This window comes from Bipolaris zeicola (assembly GCF_000523435.1).
Source record: "Bipolaris zeicola 26-R-13 unplaced genomic scaffold scaffold_167, whole genome shotgun sequence".
Classification (NCBI taxonomy): domain Eukaryota; kingdom Fungi; phylum Ascomycota; class Dothideomycetes; order Pleosporales; family Pleosporaceae; genus Bipolaris; species Bipolaris zeicola.
Window position 1 is genome coordinate 45,284 of NW_006912216.1, and position 14,681 is coordinate 59,964.

At 50.9% G+C, this 14,681-nt stretch overlaps 7 protein-coding genes across 7 annotated transcripts; 5 read left to right on the top strand and 2 right to left on the bottom strand.

Moving 5' to 3' along the window:
- Nucleotides 1-468: 468 nt before the first annotated feature.
- COCCADRAFT_39414 (uncharacterized protein) lies at nucleotides 469-1,506 on the bottom strand (the record flags this gene model as incomplete). Its single annotated transcript, XM_007717157.1, has 4 exons — nucleotides 469-642; nucleotides 695-796; nucleotides 853-987; nucleotides 1,021-1,506. 4 exons carry the CDS (start codon nucleotides 1,504-1,506, stop codon nucleotides 469-471), a joined length of 897 nt encoding a protein of 298 aa, XP_007715347.1.
- A 411-nt stretch (nucleotides 1,507-1,917) lies between these two features.
- Nucleotides 1,918-3,048, top strand: COCCADRAFT_104153 (uncharacterized protein; the record flags this gene model as incomplete). Its single annotated transcript, XM_007717158.1, has 1 exon — nucleotides 1,918-3,048. One exon carries the CDS (start codon nucleotides 1,918-1,920, stop codon nucleotides 3,046-3,048), a length of 1,131 nt encoding a protein of 376 aa, XP_007715348.1.
- An 861-nt stretch (nucleotides 3,049-3,909) lies between these two features.
- COCCADRAFT_7601 (uncharacterized protein) lies at nucleotides 3,910-4,724 on the top strand (the record flags this gene model as incomplete). The annotated part of the gene is made up of 2 exons (XM_007717143.1): nucleotides 3,910-4,077; nucleotides 4,182-4,724. 2 exons carry the CDS (start codon nucleotides 3,910-3,912, stop codon nucleotides 4,722-4,724), a joined length of 711 nt encoding a protein of 236 aa, XP_007715333.1.
- A 127-nt stretch (nucleotides 4,725-4,851) lies between these two features.
- On the bottom strand, nucleotides 4,852-5,862 carry COCCADRAFT_39417 (uncharacterized protein; the record flags this gene model as incomplete). Its single annotated transcript, XM_007717159.1, has 2 exons — nucleotides 4,852-5,437; nucleotides 5,489-5,862. 2 exons carry the CDS (start codon nucleotides 5,860-5,862, stop codon nucleotides 4,852-4,854), a joined length of 960 nt encoding a protein of 319 aa, XP_007715349.1.
- A 348-nt stretch (nucleotides 5,863-6,210) lies between these two features.
- Nucleotides 6,211-8,034, top strand: COCCADRAFT_39418 (uncharacterized protein; the record flags this gene model as incomplete). Its single annotated transcript, XM_007717160.1, has 1 exon — nucleotides 6,211-8,034. One exon carries the CDS (start codon nucleotides 6,211-6,213, stop codon nucleotides 8,032-8,034), a length of 1,824 nt encoding a protein of 607 aa, XP_007715350.1.
- A 415-nt stretch (nucleotides 8,035-8,449) lies between these two features.
- On the top strand, nucleotides 8,450-12,022 carry COCCADRAFT_104143 (uncharacterized protein; the record flags this gene model as incomplete). The annotated part of the gene is made up of 3 exons (XM_007717161.1): nucleotides 8,450-9,751; nucleotides 9,801-10,651; nucleotides 10,699-12,022. 3 exons carry the CDS (start codon nucleotides 8,450-8,452, stop codon nucleotides 12,020-12,022), a joined length of 3,477 nt encoding a protein of 1,158 aa, XP_007715351.1.
- A 626-nt stretch (nucleotides 12,023-12,648) lies between these two features.
- COCCADRAFT_104118 (uncharacterized protein) lies at nucleotides 12,649-14,548 on the top strand (the record flags this gene model as incomplete). The annotated part of the gene is made up of 2 exons (XM_007717162.1): nucleotides 12,649-13,134; nucleotides 13,352-14,548. The coding sequence occupies 2 exons, from the start codon at nucleotides 12,649-12,651 to the stop codon at nucleotides 14,546-14,548; spliced, it is 1,683 nt and encodes a 560-aa protein (XP_007715352.1).
- Between the last annotated feature and the right edge of the window lie 133 nt (nucleotides 14,549-14,681).

Below are 14,681 nucleotides of genomic sequence, written 5' to 3' on the forward strand. Positions count from 1 at the left end.
TTTAACGTGAGTTATTGTGGTTCGTTATGGGGCGTATCAAAAATTGACCATTACGACAGGAACTCTGTTACATCCCTATGTGGCCTGTCATTTATGCACCAGGAAAACATCAAGGTGGAATTTACGCTGACGATTCCTATACGGAAGCTGAAATGGTTGAATTCTGGCGGCCAAAATGTATTAATAGAACGTTATTTGATATAGGAGGAGGACGTGCACGCGAACCATCCCACCAGCTCCCCGATGTACCGTCACACCTCCCAACATCCACACTAATAATCGACACTTAAATCGCATCGTGGGAAAATTCACGTTTTGGGATAATACACACTGGGGATGCCCTGGCTAGCGAGAATAGGATGATGGATGATATTTCATCCAAATATGTCTTCAGACTATTGACACTCTACAACATCGCCCGATGACTAGATGGTGGTAGAGAAACGAGGTGTAAGATCTATAATTATATCAGCGAATTAATGGGCTTTTAGTGGGCTTGGGTCGAACCTCGACACCTGCCGAAGCTAATCTATAACTCATCTTCTCGTCACAAGCTGCGTACATGACGATATCTTGGACGCGTGTTGTACCCAATGCCGGAAACTCGCGGACGTTGAAAGAGGCTAATGAGTCCATAGTATGCTGATATGACTATAAGTGGAACGTGGCCATCTGACAGAGGCATTAAACTCACCTGTGGTATTCTGCTTCCTATCAAAGGCCAGTCTGATCGATTGGAGTATGGCGGCGGCACACGGTCTGGCTCCGCTGATTTTGACATGTTTGAATCACACCACTATTTTACATGTGTTAGTTAGTTATGTACAAACTTCTCGGCCAGTGCTTGCTTACTTCCACAAGCTGCTGTTCTTCGTCATAGTTGGAGGGAGTGGGAACCATGTAGCAATGGGACTCGTCAATTAGGATGTTTTGCTCCACTCTCGAAACATAGATCAGACATTCGAATGGCGTTGTCTCGGGCGATAGCTTAGGTTACCAGTGACTAGTCTCACTGAAAACGCACCAGGCAAACGCAAAGTCTAGAGATTCCGTCCAATAAACGGCGGGGGTGCGAGAGAAGTAGCTCTGGGGCCGCGAGAAGTAGATCGAAGGCCCATATCTTGAGAAAGATTCTAATAAAGCTGGGCTTATTTCGTTCGCGCAGCCATGAAAGAGGTAGCGCTGTGTTGTGCTCAGAGTATTACCATCAAGACTGCTAGTAGCCTTGCGCGCATCGAAGTAAGGCGCCAGGGTTGTACTGGTTCGGTTTTGGAATGACCAAAGATTAACTTTTCGGACCGGGATCTTTAGATGATGTTTGATGCAAGGAAGATTTTCTGGGGGCCTCAATTCCTTGATTCTTCGACGCGGGGGAGGACCAGGGAGCCAATAACGAGCGTCTGCATTAGTTTGAGGCGCCGCGCAGTGCTGAACGGTATCTGTACTAGTTGTTGGCAAGTGCGCAATATTGCCCTTAGATACAACGTTAAGGGATATCAGAGCCATCTCTGTAGTTGTGTGGATGAATAGCGCAGTTGCCGCGCTGTCTTTTCTCATAGCCTTACTTATATCCATCAGGCTGATGTGGCTGAGGTTGCAGGAGGTACCCCACGTCAAGGAAGGCAGACACGGCAATCAACCAGGCAAAAGTGTTGTACCACGTCATTCATGCATTCTATGATCACATGCAAGCTCATGTACATTTAGAGGCGTCTGCGTGCCATCGTAACAGCCACTGCCCTTGCGAGGACCCATCCATTCGAAAGTTCGCTACTACCTCCTGACCAGACACTTATGCGTCTACTTTACCCGACGCTAATATCTGTACCAACAGCTCCCACTTTATCAGTCCTATTTGTGCATACATACAGTTTTTGGTCATTTGTACACATCACCAGCCTGCTCAATACTAAAGAAATGGCGGCCGAAGAGTTTGTAGTCCTGGAATGCACCCATTTCGAAGGGGGCGGCGGAATAATTCGGGATGTCCTATCCTTTTCCACCCTGCTCAATCGAAATGTGCAGATCAATTCTATACGCGCAAACAGACCAGGTATCGGTGGGCTACGTGTCGAACACACTATCGCCATTGATACTATGGCATACCTCACTGGAGCAGTCGTAGAAGGTAACGCGATTGCAAGCCGACAGCTTGTTTTCAAGCCGCACAAGAACCCCAAAGCAGAGGTTATCGAAGTTGGAAAGTATCTAGATATCACTGTTGAGGGCTCAGCCGCAATTTTCATGATTGCCATGATACCATACATCCTTTTCTCACACCTGGGAGCTGCCGCCTACATCCAACCGATCATCCCGAAGGCTGGGATTGGGTTAACCATCAGAGCAGGGACGCTTTGTGTCAAAGCCCCATCTTACCACAATGTGGTAGAAGTCCTGCTACCTACTCTGAAGGCTATTGGGATTGGTGAGGATTTCATCAAGCTTGACACAAGTTACGAACAAGGATGGCATACCGACTATGTCAAGATCCCTGGACGTATAAAGCTCTGGGTCAAGCCACTCCAAGTCCCACTGAAGGCTTTCATCCTGGAGAAACGAGGGGAGGTAACAATTATTAGTATCATCGCCCACGCACCAGAAGACGAATACCAAGAGTTCGGTGCCACAGTAAAAAAAGAAATCGAAGAAGCTTTCCGTCAACGCAGTAGTAGTCCAAATGTCAAGCTTGATATACAGGTTCAAACGTTCCAATCCTCGGTTCCCGATCAATACCACCTTCTTTTGGTTGCAGAGACTGTAGATCCTAACGCGAGAATTGGATACGAAGAAGTGTTTCCGCAAAAGTCAGGTTTCCCCGAAGGGCTAGCACTTAATAAAGATAGACTATTCAAACACCTCGCACGAGTCTGCATTTGTGGTCTGGTCAAAGAGCTCATATCGGGTAATGCTGTGGATGAGAATATCGAGAATATGCTTGCGATCTACCAAAGCCTTGCGAACGGGTTTTCTTCTGTGGCTGCGCCTGGAAATGCAAGACTGGTTGCCGAAGATCCCAGGTTGAAGGTGCCTCTAGGTTTGTCCGGTTAAAAAATGTGCAAAGACCACAGACTAACTAGAAGATAGAGATGCCCAGCGACGACTATGATTTTGACACGAAAAATCTGCATCGAGAGACGGCTTATTGGGTTGCCAATAAAATGGCCGGCGTTACCTTCGTAGAGAAAGACGGTAGAAGAGGCTGCCATGGGGTTGCACTGGGAAATACACGCTAAAGGTAATATCCCCTCCATGTATCAGTATCCAGGATTTTCTAGACTAAATGCTTTGAAATCTAGCTTCTACTCGCTTTATCCCAAGTTTGACTTTCCGCGAATTTTGCACTATTATACAACATCTGACGCATACCCTGCATCTGTGTCTACTCTTGTAAGCAACTTGCATGGTCAATCCTAATAAAAGTAATGTGTAAATTACAGCGAACCCAACAATAGCATACAATACATTCAACATACTGGCGTCCTTCATACCGACACTAGCTGCTGCGCTAATCTCAACATCCTACCTATGCGGTGTGATAGCTGGCACAGCTTGACCGCAAGGTTGTCACGAAGCGTACATTCTGCATTAGCATGAGATAATTCCCCCTAGTGTCAATAATCAAAACCACTTCCAGCAAGATCTCTACGGGAGTTTTGTCTGTTAGAATTCAATGCCGTCATCATAACAAACATAACACGCCGTCACGGCTCGATCTCGGCATCAAAGATCTACACGCGGCACCAGAAATAGCCCACCCAGCGGCCGAATCCCACGTGTAACTAAACCCACCACCTACACTCATTTATTCCCCCATCGCACAAACTGTAGATTGTTTTTTTTACTTTGAACCCGTGTCTACCGCCCGAGAAGCAGCACTCTTGCTCTCACTACCCGCCCGGCCCGCCCGCCATGGCGACGCGTAAAGACCGCGTGAAACCCACGCCGTACCCCTTCCTCTGGTTCCACCTTCCACGAAGCGCACAACTAGTCTCGTCGCTCGTGGTAGCGGGTATTATGTCGTATTTCTTGCGCGAACTATCGCGGGATGGGTATACGTTGCCCTGGACGTTTATCTTGGTACGATTATCCCAGAATGTTGATTTGATTGAAACCTTTTGGGCATCATTGCCTGGTGCGACGGAGGGATATAGAAAAGAGATCGATGGCTAATTCGGGAATAGCTTATGGTGGTATCAGTCCTGACTATTGTCGCTCTTGCATCGACTATTGTGCTGCATTTATACCACGGTCTTAATCCGGGTTTGAATATCGCCGTCAACGGTTCACTCGGGGTGCTGTGGATTGTGTCGTTTGGGCTGCTGGCGAGATGGACTTCCGGCACGGTAGCGGGTGTCTGTGATACTTCGCATTGGGACTCTGATACAGGAGTGAACATATGTAGGCAGTACAAGGCGCTGTTTAGCTTTGCGCTGCTGGGTTTGCTCGCAACGCTGCTGGCGGTGGCTGTAGATGTTAAGGTGCTGAAGGGAGCAAGGACGAGAGGCGTCTTTCAGCCGGTAGATGGAATGGCGGGTGAGAGGAAGGGAGCTCTGGATAACTCGCAGGACCCGGAAGCCAATCCTAATCCGATCGCTGCGCGGACAAGGCAGGTTAGAGGTGGCGAGGGGTATGCGTTACCAGAAGAGCAGTTTGAGTATGATGATTTAGAGTATCATGGAGCAGCAGGGGAGATTCGACGGAGGAGCTTGGAACGTAGAACATGAGGTATGGCAAATCCAATTCATTAATGTTGTTACATACAAAACGCCGTATTCTCAAGTACTGATACACTGATCTTTTGCAAACGCCGCCCAATGTTGGCATTATGCCGGGTATCATAGTAGAAGAAGATTAGAAGATGTCGTCCATGTTCGCCTCCTTCCCACTCATGGCAGCCGCTGCTGCATGTTCGGTGCCGACATCTGCATCCATAGACATGGACGGAGCATCCCTTGCTGCGATCTCATCCTCAATAAAGACCCCGAAGCCTCCAAAGGCTTCGCGCAACGCGCGGTCGCAGTAGTCCTGCAGACTGTGTCCTCCAACAAGATGTGCCGAGTCTTTCTTCATACGCGCATACCAGTCGACATCGTAATTGTCTTGAAGTACGTAGTACTGAGGAGCAATATTGTATCCTCCCCATGGATCGAAAGGCGGCTCCTTTGGTGGCGGAACATATTTCTTGAGTCCACGGAACATGAGATCAGCGCCATCATCCTTCTGGCCGGTACCTTTGGCACCACCATTCTTCCCAGCGTCACGCTTTGTAGTAGCGGCATTCGAGTCTGCCTTTTGGAGTGCTTCGAACCGGTGAAGTTTGTTCCACGTCGCATCCACGTCAATGTTGAGGATAAGGTTCCAGGTCATTTCTTCGACCTGCTCTAGGTAATCGTTGTAATCTCTCAACGTCTCGAAATCGTCTTCTGTTTTGTTCATACTGGTCTGCTGTTAGCCCAACACCAATATGTGCACGGCAAACTTCACTTGCATCTTCATAACCTTCTTTCGCAGATCCACCTCCCTTTCCACCTTCAAATCTTCAAAGGTTGCCCTTCGAAAGTTCCTGTATGCCAATGTCTTTGCGCATCCCGCCACAGGACATATGTTGTTTCCTTTGTTGCCTCCAAACAGACGTTCGACACAGGTATCGCACATGGAATGATAGCACGTAGGGTTGATTTTGAATTGCATGTTCGGGTCAAGGTAACCCGACGCCTTGCAGACGGGGCATACGCCTGAGAGAGCATCAGCGAGAGGTTCGCGCGGCGCATGCAGCAAAGATAGGTTATATAGAGATTTAGAAAGGGCAAACGCACCGCTATCCTGCTTCGACGCGCCTGTTGCGCGTCCGGATCTCGACATGGCGGAGGTGAGGCGAAGGTGATGTGAAGCTTTGCAGGCGAGTAACTTGTCTTGGGCTGATTACTCAGCAGTAGGATTTCGCTTATTGCTCTCTTAGACCGACAGCATGGCTTGCCTTCCCAATACGAGTGAACAAAATAATGCGATGGCGAGCTTTTGTGAATAATTACATACGAAGTTGGTTGTAGCATTGTAAGACGCCAGTGCTCTGGATGCGCGCGCATGGTCCCCCTGCGGGGCGAGCTAACTGCCAAGCTCGGCCATTTTCTGCAGACAAATTCCGCCAACTTTTTTCTTTCCCTTCTTCTTCCTCCTTCACCTCGTCTACTCTAGGACAACACCGACATAATGGCAGCCTCGACACAAATTACTCTAGAGGATATTGAACGCCGCCGAGTGCAGCTTCAACAGACTGTTGACCAGCTCCGCAAGTCCTTGAATCACTGGACCACCTGGGAGGCCGAGTATGAGGCGCTCAAAGAAGAAATCGAGGCTGCCGGTGACCCCTCGCCCTCACAAATACGTGAGATGGCACGCGAACTGGAGCTCGAGTTGCTCAATGAAAAAGAGCTCGACGAGCTGCTCCGCAAGAAATCGTCAACCGAAAGCACTGGTAACGAAGTTGTTAACAAGATCTCTAGACGCATTGACTATGTGCGAACCAATAGTGCTACAATCGAGAAGAACCTTGATGCCGCCGAGAAGAAGCTTGCTGGTGTCGATGTCCTGTTAGAGCCTGGGATGGACAATGAAGAAGGCGAACCAATGATGGACATTGAAGAAGAGCTAGACGAAGAAGGTAACGAGATATCGAGCTCAGTCAACCAGACGGGAAAGGCTGCTGCTGAGCTTGTGGATGTGTTGCGCAAGGCTGGGATTCAGAAGGCTGAACTGGAGAAGAAGAATGCGGCGCAAGCAAAGGAACAACCACCGAAACCTTCGTCCACTTCTCCGCCAGTTTCAGATCCTGCGAAGGAATCCACGCCTACTGTTTCGTCGGAACCGGCACCTGTCGAAAACCGCACTGCAACGGACCAGTCTCCTCCAAAGAAAGCTGTGTCCTTCGCTGAGAAGGTCGACGTCGAGCCACAGGTGAAGCCGGTATTGAAACCTCAAGTTAGTCAAGACCTTGCGTCGGTGCAATTTCCAGAGGGTGTCAGAGCAGTCGAGCTCGAGGACGACGAAGACCTTTCGTCGGCCGTTATACCCGAAGACGAGTCTCCAGAAGATGCCGAGCTTAGAAGGCAGATGCTGCAGTATGGCATGTCAGAAGTTGGACGAGTCGTTGCAGAGCTGAACCTCGATGAGCCTACTGCATCATTTTCTGATGACGAATCAGACTACGATGAATACGACTACGACACCGAGGATGAAGAAGAGGAAGACGAATACGGTCGGAGCACAAGGCCCGTCATCACTGAGGAATATCGAAAGCAGATGATGGAGCTTGAAAAGAAGCTGGGTGCTCGCATGCTCGAAAATATTGGACCGCGGCCGGACGATCGCCCATTAGACGAGCACATTGGCGACATTCGCACCATGCGTATACAGAAAGACGAGCAGTTTGATAAGGCCTTGGATACATCAAAGTCCGCTGCGCAGTCAACAGACGATGGTGGCGACGAACAGTCAAAGAAGAAGGGCGTACGATTCGCGAATGAAGTCGACGTATCTGAAGCTCCGAAGCCAGTGCCAGAAGTAAAACGAACAACACAGCCGGCGGCCAAACCAGTGTCAACAATTGCAGACACCATCGTAGAGAGATCTGCACCTGCTCCACCGTCTGAAGTAGAACCTCCCAAGCCGGGCAAGATCTCGAAGTTCAAGAGTGCCCGTGCTTCAGCAAACACTCCACAAGTACTGCCTACGCCTCCTGTCCCAGAAGCGCCGCCTGTACCGACTGGGCCTGCTGGTCAGACACTAGCTTCAACAATCACTGAGCACGTCCCCTTACCGTCAGAGCCTCAAGCGCCTGATGAATTTGACCAGGTTCTTTTGAATCGCGAAATCCAAGCCCAGTATCACAAGGCGCGGAATCGATTTATCCAGCGACAGGGTGGATTCAAGGCGACAGAAGAGGACGAGGAGAACCCAATCATGGAAGAGCGAAATGGAAAGCCGAAGAAGGTAAGTAGATTTATGGCGGCAAGACTGAAGGCCGAGGGTATGTAAGTCTCTATACATTACCAGCACCGGCTTGTCGTCCACTCTTTCTTTTATATGCGTGACACAACAAACGGAACAATTCATGTCCGTGAGAGATGCCATTACCATGCGTCAAGACTCACATTACATTGTTTCCAAGATCGAGCTGGAGCCACTAGACGCGTTTGGCTACTTGTGCCTGTGCGCGGTTCATTTTTCTCCATACATATATATTGTTGTCAACAATCTGTGTTGGCACGAATGAATACAATACCATTTTTGGAAATCCTATGGGAAGCCCTCATTGATTAGTGATGTGGCGTTGTCTTTTTGCATAGTATGCCAGGCCAGCCCAGTGGAGAAACGACGTCAGGCGGGGCAGGCATGGTGGGGGTCCTCTGTGCCTGACATCGTAATTTTTCTACGCCTCCCAAGTGATAGTATGACTTCGGACTCCAGCTTCTCCACGCCCTCCGATTCGCTGCTTCCTGCCCTTGATCTGCCTTCGCCTTTTTCAGACGCCTCCAAAAATCCTGCCCACCTTGCCTTTGCCCCAATAGCGCTGGCGCAGTACCACAACATTGCCCAAGAGCTGGCCTCCAACAACCTCTACCGCATCCTACGCGCTCCAGGCCCTATCCGTGTATGGGTGTACCGCTGCCTACTCGCCCAACACCAGCTGTGGCATGACTGGAATCAGCACGCGATATCGCCAGCAATTACTGTGAAGAATTCGACAGGCAACATGGTCGACGGCAGCGTCAACGGTACCGAGAGCGTGGGCGAGTCTGAGCGCCCGGAGAGCTCAAATGGCAGACCAGCAAGGCCATACCTTACCCGTCTTCGCCTCGCACTCGCCCCCTATACCGTTCACTTTCACAATCCCGGCTATATCAGAGACGATACGCTGCGCATGTTGGAGCGCGACATTGTGAAGAAAACACTGGAGGAGTCGCGCAAGAGCTTGGAGTTGCGCGAAGAACTCGGCCTCTCGTGGGAGTTTTGGGACGAGCTTGCAGGCGTACTCAAGGCCGCTGTTCCCTCGCTCGAACGTCGCTGCTTTGCTGCGCCAGATCCTGCAGCTCCAGAATATGAGGGGCTGTCGGGTCCCCTCATAGCTAGTTACTCACCGAGCCTGCTGAGAGATCTGGAACGGCTGAACCAGCTTGTGTGCATTGCGCGCAACGTGTTGGTCCATGGAGAGCGGGTACAGAATCTCAGTGCAGATAGGCTGTTCGACAAGGACATATTCGCTCTCATAAATGTCTGTGTGCGTGTCACGGCGAGGGGCTACGACGGCGAAGCGGGAACTCAAGACGAGGACAAATGGCAGGGCGTCATCAATGCATATAAGAAGCTATTGATCACTTGCCTACAATTCCTGAACAATCTCATCGCCAAGAATGAGCAGCGCAAACTCATGCTCTGGATTGAACTCTTTGATAGCCACCTGGACAATGAGCTCCCCAACTTCGCCGATATGAAATACAAAATGGATGAGTTTCCGCAACAGGATCAAGAACCACCTCCAGAAGAACAGCCTTTGCCAAGTCACGCAGCGCGGAGCTTGGACACGTTTAAGATACCTCAACAACCCGCTTCGTCCCCTTTCCTACTCTACATTGGTGAGACTGGAAATGACGTCAAGAAGGCTCTCACACAGCACGGAGTCAAGGCTGGTGCAAATGAGATTGCCGCTGAGTGCAGAAGACGATGGCAAACCATGAGCGAAGAAGAAAAGAACGTAAGTGGAGACTAGTCTCTCTTTCCGAAGTCCCTACTGACCTCTCTAGAAATGGAACATGCTCTATGCAGACGTTGTTGCCAGATACCGGGACCAAATCACTCAGTCCAGCACATACCGCAAGGTTGTCGATCAGCATGCCAAGAATGAGGAGAGCGTGCAAGCGCTGGCCAAAAGCATCAACCAGCTCCAGGTTGAGGTTGACCGAATGCGCTCATCCATTACCGTGTTACCAGGGGACGAGTCCGGCCAAGACCAACCATCGTCAGCCCAGGATGGGGAGAAGCAGTCCCCGAAACCAGCAGCGGATGACTCGTTACTAGATCCCAGCATCAAACGGTCTCCCCCGGCAGGTGAGATCGATTTCCGTGTGACATACCCGCCATCCTTTGGAGCCGAGATTCTTCAGAATGGCAAAGAAGACTTGCTCAAGCGTCTGGAGCCAGACCCCGACCGACCATCAGGGCTAATCAGTGACGTAGCCTCTCCAACTTCCCCTCCACCAGAGGACGACGATGATAATGACGATGACTACGACGACATTCCTGGAGATGAAGGCCGAGGTCTACTCACAGATGTTCCCTTGATTCTGGGACCCACTGAGATCGAAGTTCTACCCATGATCATCATGGCTGGCATCGTTGAGCCACAAGAGGGACAGCCTGGATATCACTCGGATCCGACTGTCTTCAGTAGCGTGAGGAGCATGCATGGTGTTCGGTGCCATCTTCTCCTTGCCCAAGACAACGGAAGAAATCTACTGCGCGAGCTGTTGATCTTTGTTGCTGCCTGGGACCTGAGGGAGGAAGAGCTCTACTTCAAGTTCATGGTGAAAATCATGGAAGCCATCCTTGCGAACCAGCTTCTACCATTTGCCTATCATGCTTTCAGAGAATCTGAGTAAGTCCACTGGATGACTTGGTAGAATTCAACTGACAATGTACCAGATCCAAGGATATTATATCGCCAGCTCAGGCCGTCATAATGAAACTTCTCACCAACATCTTCCGCGCGAGGCAAGCTCGTACCCAACCCGCCAAAGGCCATCTCAAAGCGAACCATCCACAAGTCGATCAGGGCGACGTTCACATGGTCAATTTCCTGCTCACTGAGTTCCGGCGGCATATCATTCCACAGACTTGCGCACTCATTTTTCTCCAGGGACAAATTCGGGCTGGACATGCACAACCTGAGGACTTTCCCCTCAATCTCTGGGATATGGAGCGCATGTACGAGGGCGTCTACCAATACTTGGAGTTCTTCGCTATCCTGACTGAACACGAAACATGGAAGAGGATGCTAAGTAACTGGGAGATTTCTCACGAGCTAGTTACGTTGCTCAAAGAGCTCGATGCAGCGATTCCTAAGGGTCAGTTGTCACCACCACCTCTGAGGAATGTTCAACATGCCCAACCCACAACTGCACCAGCAGAGGGAGATGCTTCACAGCAGCAGCAACAACAGTCATCACAACCCCAACCGGTTGCTGTAGAGCGACCATATGACACTACAGCAGGAGCTGCAGAGGCCTATGCTCCTCCACCAACATCACCATCACCTAGGCCGTACATGGATGAAGCCGCCGATGAGCCCTCAGACTTTGAATGGCGCAACCTTAAGAAGCTTGCCGTACTTGTGCTGAGCTCCCTGGTGTGGAAGAACAAACAAGTACAAGACCAGATCCGTCCTCTGGGTGGTATTGAGGCAGTCTTGAATTGCTGTTCCTATGACGAGCACAACCCATATATCCGCGAGCATGCCATCATGTGTCTGCGGTTCCTTATGGAAGGCAACAAAGAAAACCAAGACTGCATTCATGCGCTTGAGAGATATAGTCAAGATGCAATCAACAAAGCCAAGACCTCGACGAACTCATCATCTTCTTCAAGCACTCCTGCAGCGGCAAGCGAGAGCAACAACAGATCACCCGTCAATGTCCGCGTGCCTGACGAAGTGCTCGATCAACAAGGGTACGAAACCTACATGGACAAACAAGGGCAGGTCATGTTGCGAAAACGACAGCCTCAGCCTCAGCCCCAGCAGCCACTGACATCTCGCTCAGATACAGGAAGCAAGGGTAAAGGAAAAGTCGATGCTGCTACGCTAGGTAGCATGAGGGATCCAAAAGCACTTGAGGATCTGGTACAGCAAGTCATGCGTGATCTGCCCCGTGTGCAAGGCCTCAGGGGTGGGGAAGAGAGAGCGGTGGAGGTCGAGGAGGCATTGAAGAAACTAGACAAAGGATTTGACGGTGGGAGCTCGCAAGGTTGAATGTCAAACTCTGCATCTACCGAGTTGAGCAAGCACCAAAAACAGCTCTATCGGATTGGCTGCGCTGACGTCAGAGGCTGCCTTTGTGTAAGACTCCAAGCACAAAGGCCCGTCTTCGAAGATGACATTCTTCGTAACGAGCGCTCGCAACGGGGCGTATTTCTGGGGCAATATTTGAATATTTTCGAGTCGGGGATTGGCTGCAAGAGTCAGCGGTAAGGTCTATGCCTCGGAGTTGGGTATGGTTCGCATACGAGGGATCGGCAGCAGCAAGCCCGGTTTCGGGGACATTATTACCCGAAGCAGCGCTGACGGTCGCGATACCTTCCATGGCTTGCTCCACATTTTCCAACGTCCGTCATGTCGGCTCATAGAAAAAGTACCGGCCCTGTCTACCGTTGACGATAACGAATCGCTAGTCACGCAATTTCGCACCCCACAATTTTTATCGAAAGCACCGTATCGAGCAGGTCCCAAGGTCTGTGCCACTGTATCTCTTGGCAACTGGGCCAAGACAGGTGGAGAAGAGGGTAATACTGCGTATACTTACCAAGCGGATACTGGCAAGGCCCGACTTCGGAGTCTGTATGTAGAACATGCCCTGTTTTTAACCTGAATAGAACATAATGTATTTCCAACTGCAACGTCTTCTTGTTGTCGACGAAGCTGCTCGCTCTGAGCTGCTTTCACAACTTTACGTCAGCGTCATGACTCGTCTTACCATGGCTCAAAAGACTCTCACCACCCTCGTATGGCTGAGTAGTGTCGCCTCGACACAGGCCGCGCCCCAAGTCACGCTTCCCGGCTACGGGAGCTTTGTCGGTACGACTATCTCGCAGACACTGACCAAGAAGCCGCTGCCAAAGCCCGTGGATGCCTGGCTCGGGATCGATTATGTCTCGCAGCCTGTAGGAGAAGCACGGTTCGCGCCCGTTGGACCCCCGGAATCGTTTGAGGGCGTGAAGAATGCAACTCAATATGGATTTTCGTGCCATCAGGATCCGCGGGATGTCACGTACGAGGTTAACGAGGCATGTTTGAACATGAATGTGTTTCGTCCGCAGAATGTATCGGCGCATGAGAAATTGCCTGTACTCGTCTGGATTCATGGAGTGAGTTGCGGTTTGCTATGTTGATATGACCGTGCTTTTCTGACAAAATCAGGGTGGGTTTGTAGCTGGTAGCTCAAGAAGTTTCGACGGACCATCTTTCGTATCTAATTCCCGCGAGCCATTAATCGTCGTCAACTTCAACTACAGAGTAAGATAGTACCATATCCAAAAAAAAAGAGATATGCGTTTGATATACTAAAAAAAAATCGCGAACCAGGTAAACTCCTTCGGCTTCCTCCCCTCGCCCGTCTTCGAGCGCCTAGGCCTGCTGAACCTAGGCCTCCGAGACCAGCAATCCCTCCTGGAATTCGTACAAAAATACATTGCACAGTTCGGCGGCGACGCATCCCGCGTTACGCTGGGCGGCCGTTCCGCAGGCGCCCACTCAACCGCCATCCACCTCTTCCACAACTACAACTCTTCAGACGGCGCCTCCCCGCTCTTCTCCCAGGCCATCCTGCAATCCGGCAGCGTAACCGCGCGGTCCTTCCCCAACGCCTCGTACCCACTCTACCAACAGCAGTTTAGCCAGTACCTCAGCCTCGCGGGCTGCGCCTCCGCCGCAAATAGCTCCGACACCGCCATCCTCGCCTGCCTACGCGCCGCCCCCATTTCCGCCCTGGAAAACGCAAGTACCCAGCTCTGGCGCGCCTCCGAATACAGCATCACGTGGCCCTTCCAACCCACCCGCGGCGGCTTTTTACTCGAAAAAGCGGGGTCGCAGGCGGGTAAGGAGGGACTGTTCTACCGTATTCCCACCATCACTACCAATGTACTTGACGAAGCGAAATATTACTCCCCAGGAGATATATCTACAAACGCGGAGTTCCTGGCCTACCTACACACGCTCATCCCGGGCCTCACTCCCGCCGATCTTCAGGATATCGAGAAGTTGTATCCGGATCCAGCGCTGGATCCGGTGAATGGGCCGTACGCGTTCAGTCCGAATTCCACACAGTATAATCGTCTTTCGGCTGCGCTGACAGATTACATGTACGTCTGTCCTGGTCAGGAAACCGCCGTTCGCATGGCTTCCAAAGGCGCACACGTATTCAAAGCCGTGTGGGCAGTTAACAACACTTTTCCTGCGTGGAAGGGTGTGCCGCATACAGCCGACACCAAATATACCTGGGCGGAACCGGCGGGGGCAGGTGGAGTCCAGTATCCAGAGGTGGGGAAACAGGTGCTACATGCGTTTTTTTCGGATTTCGTGGCGTTGGGCGGGAGCCCGAGTGTGGGGGTAAGGCAGGGTGTGCCGGTTTGGCCGAGGTATGAAGAGAAGGGTGATGGGGTGCCCGGGTTGCAGTTGAGGATTGAAGCGTTTGGGAATAGTCGGGTTGAGGGGGATGGAGTGAGGAGGGTGCAGTGTGAGTGGTGGAGGGATGAGGGGAGGGCGGTGAGGCTGGAGAAGTGAGGATGGGAAAGAGAAAAGAAAACGACATTACGATATCAAAGTCTGCACGAGAAAACGGATGATGGGAGATGGTGGACAACATGATAAAAGTTCACAATAAGTCAATGGTATATTTTCTCTCTCTCTCTCTCTC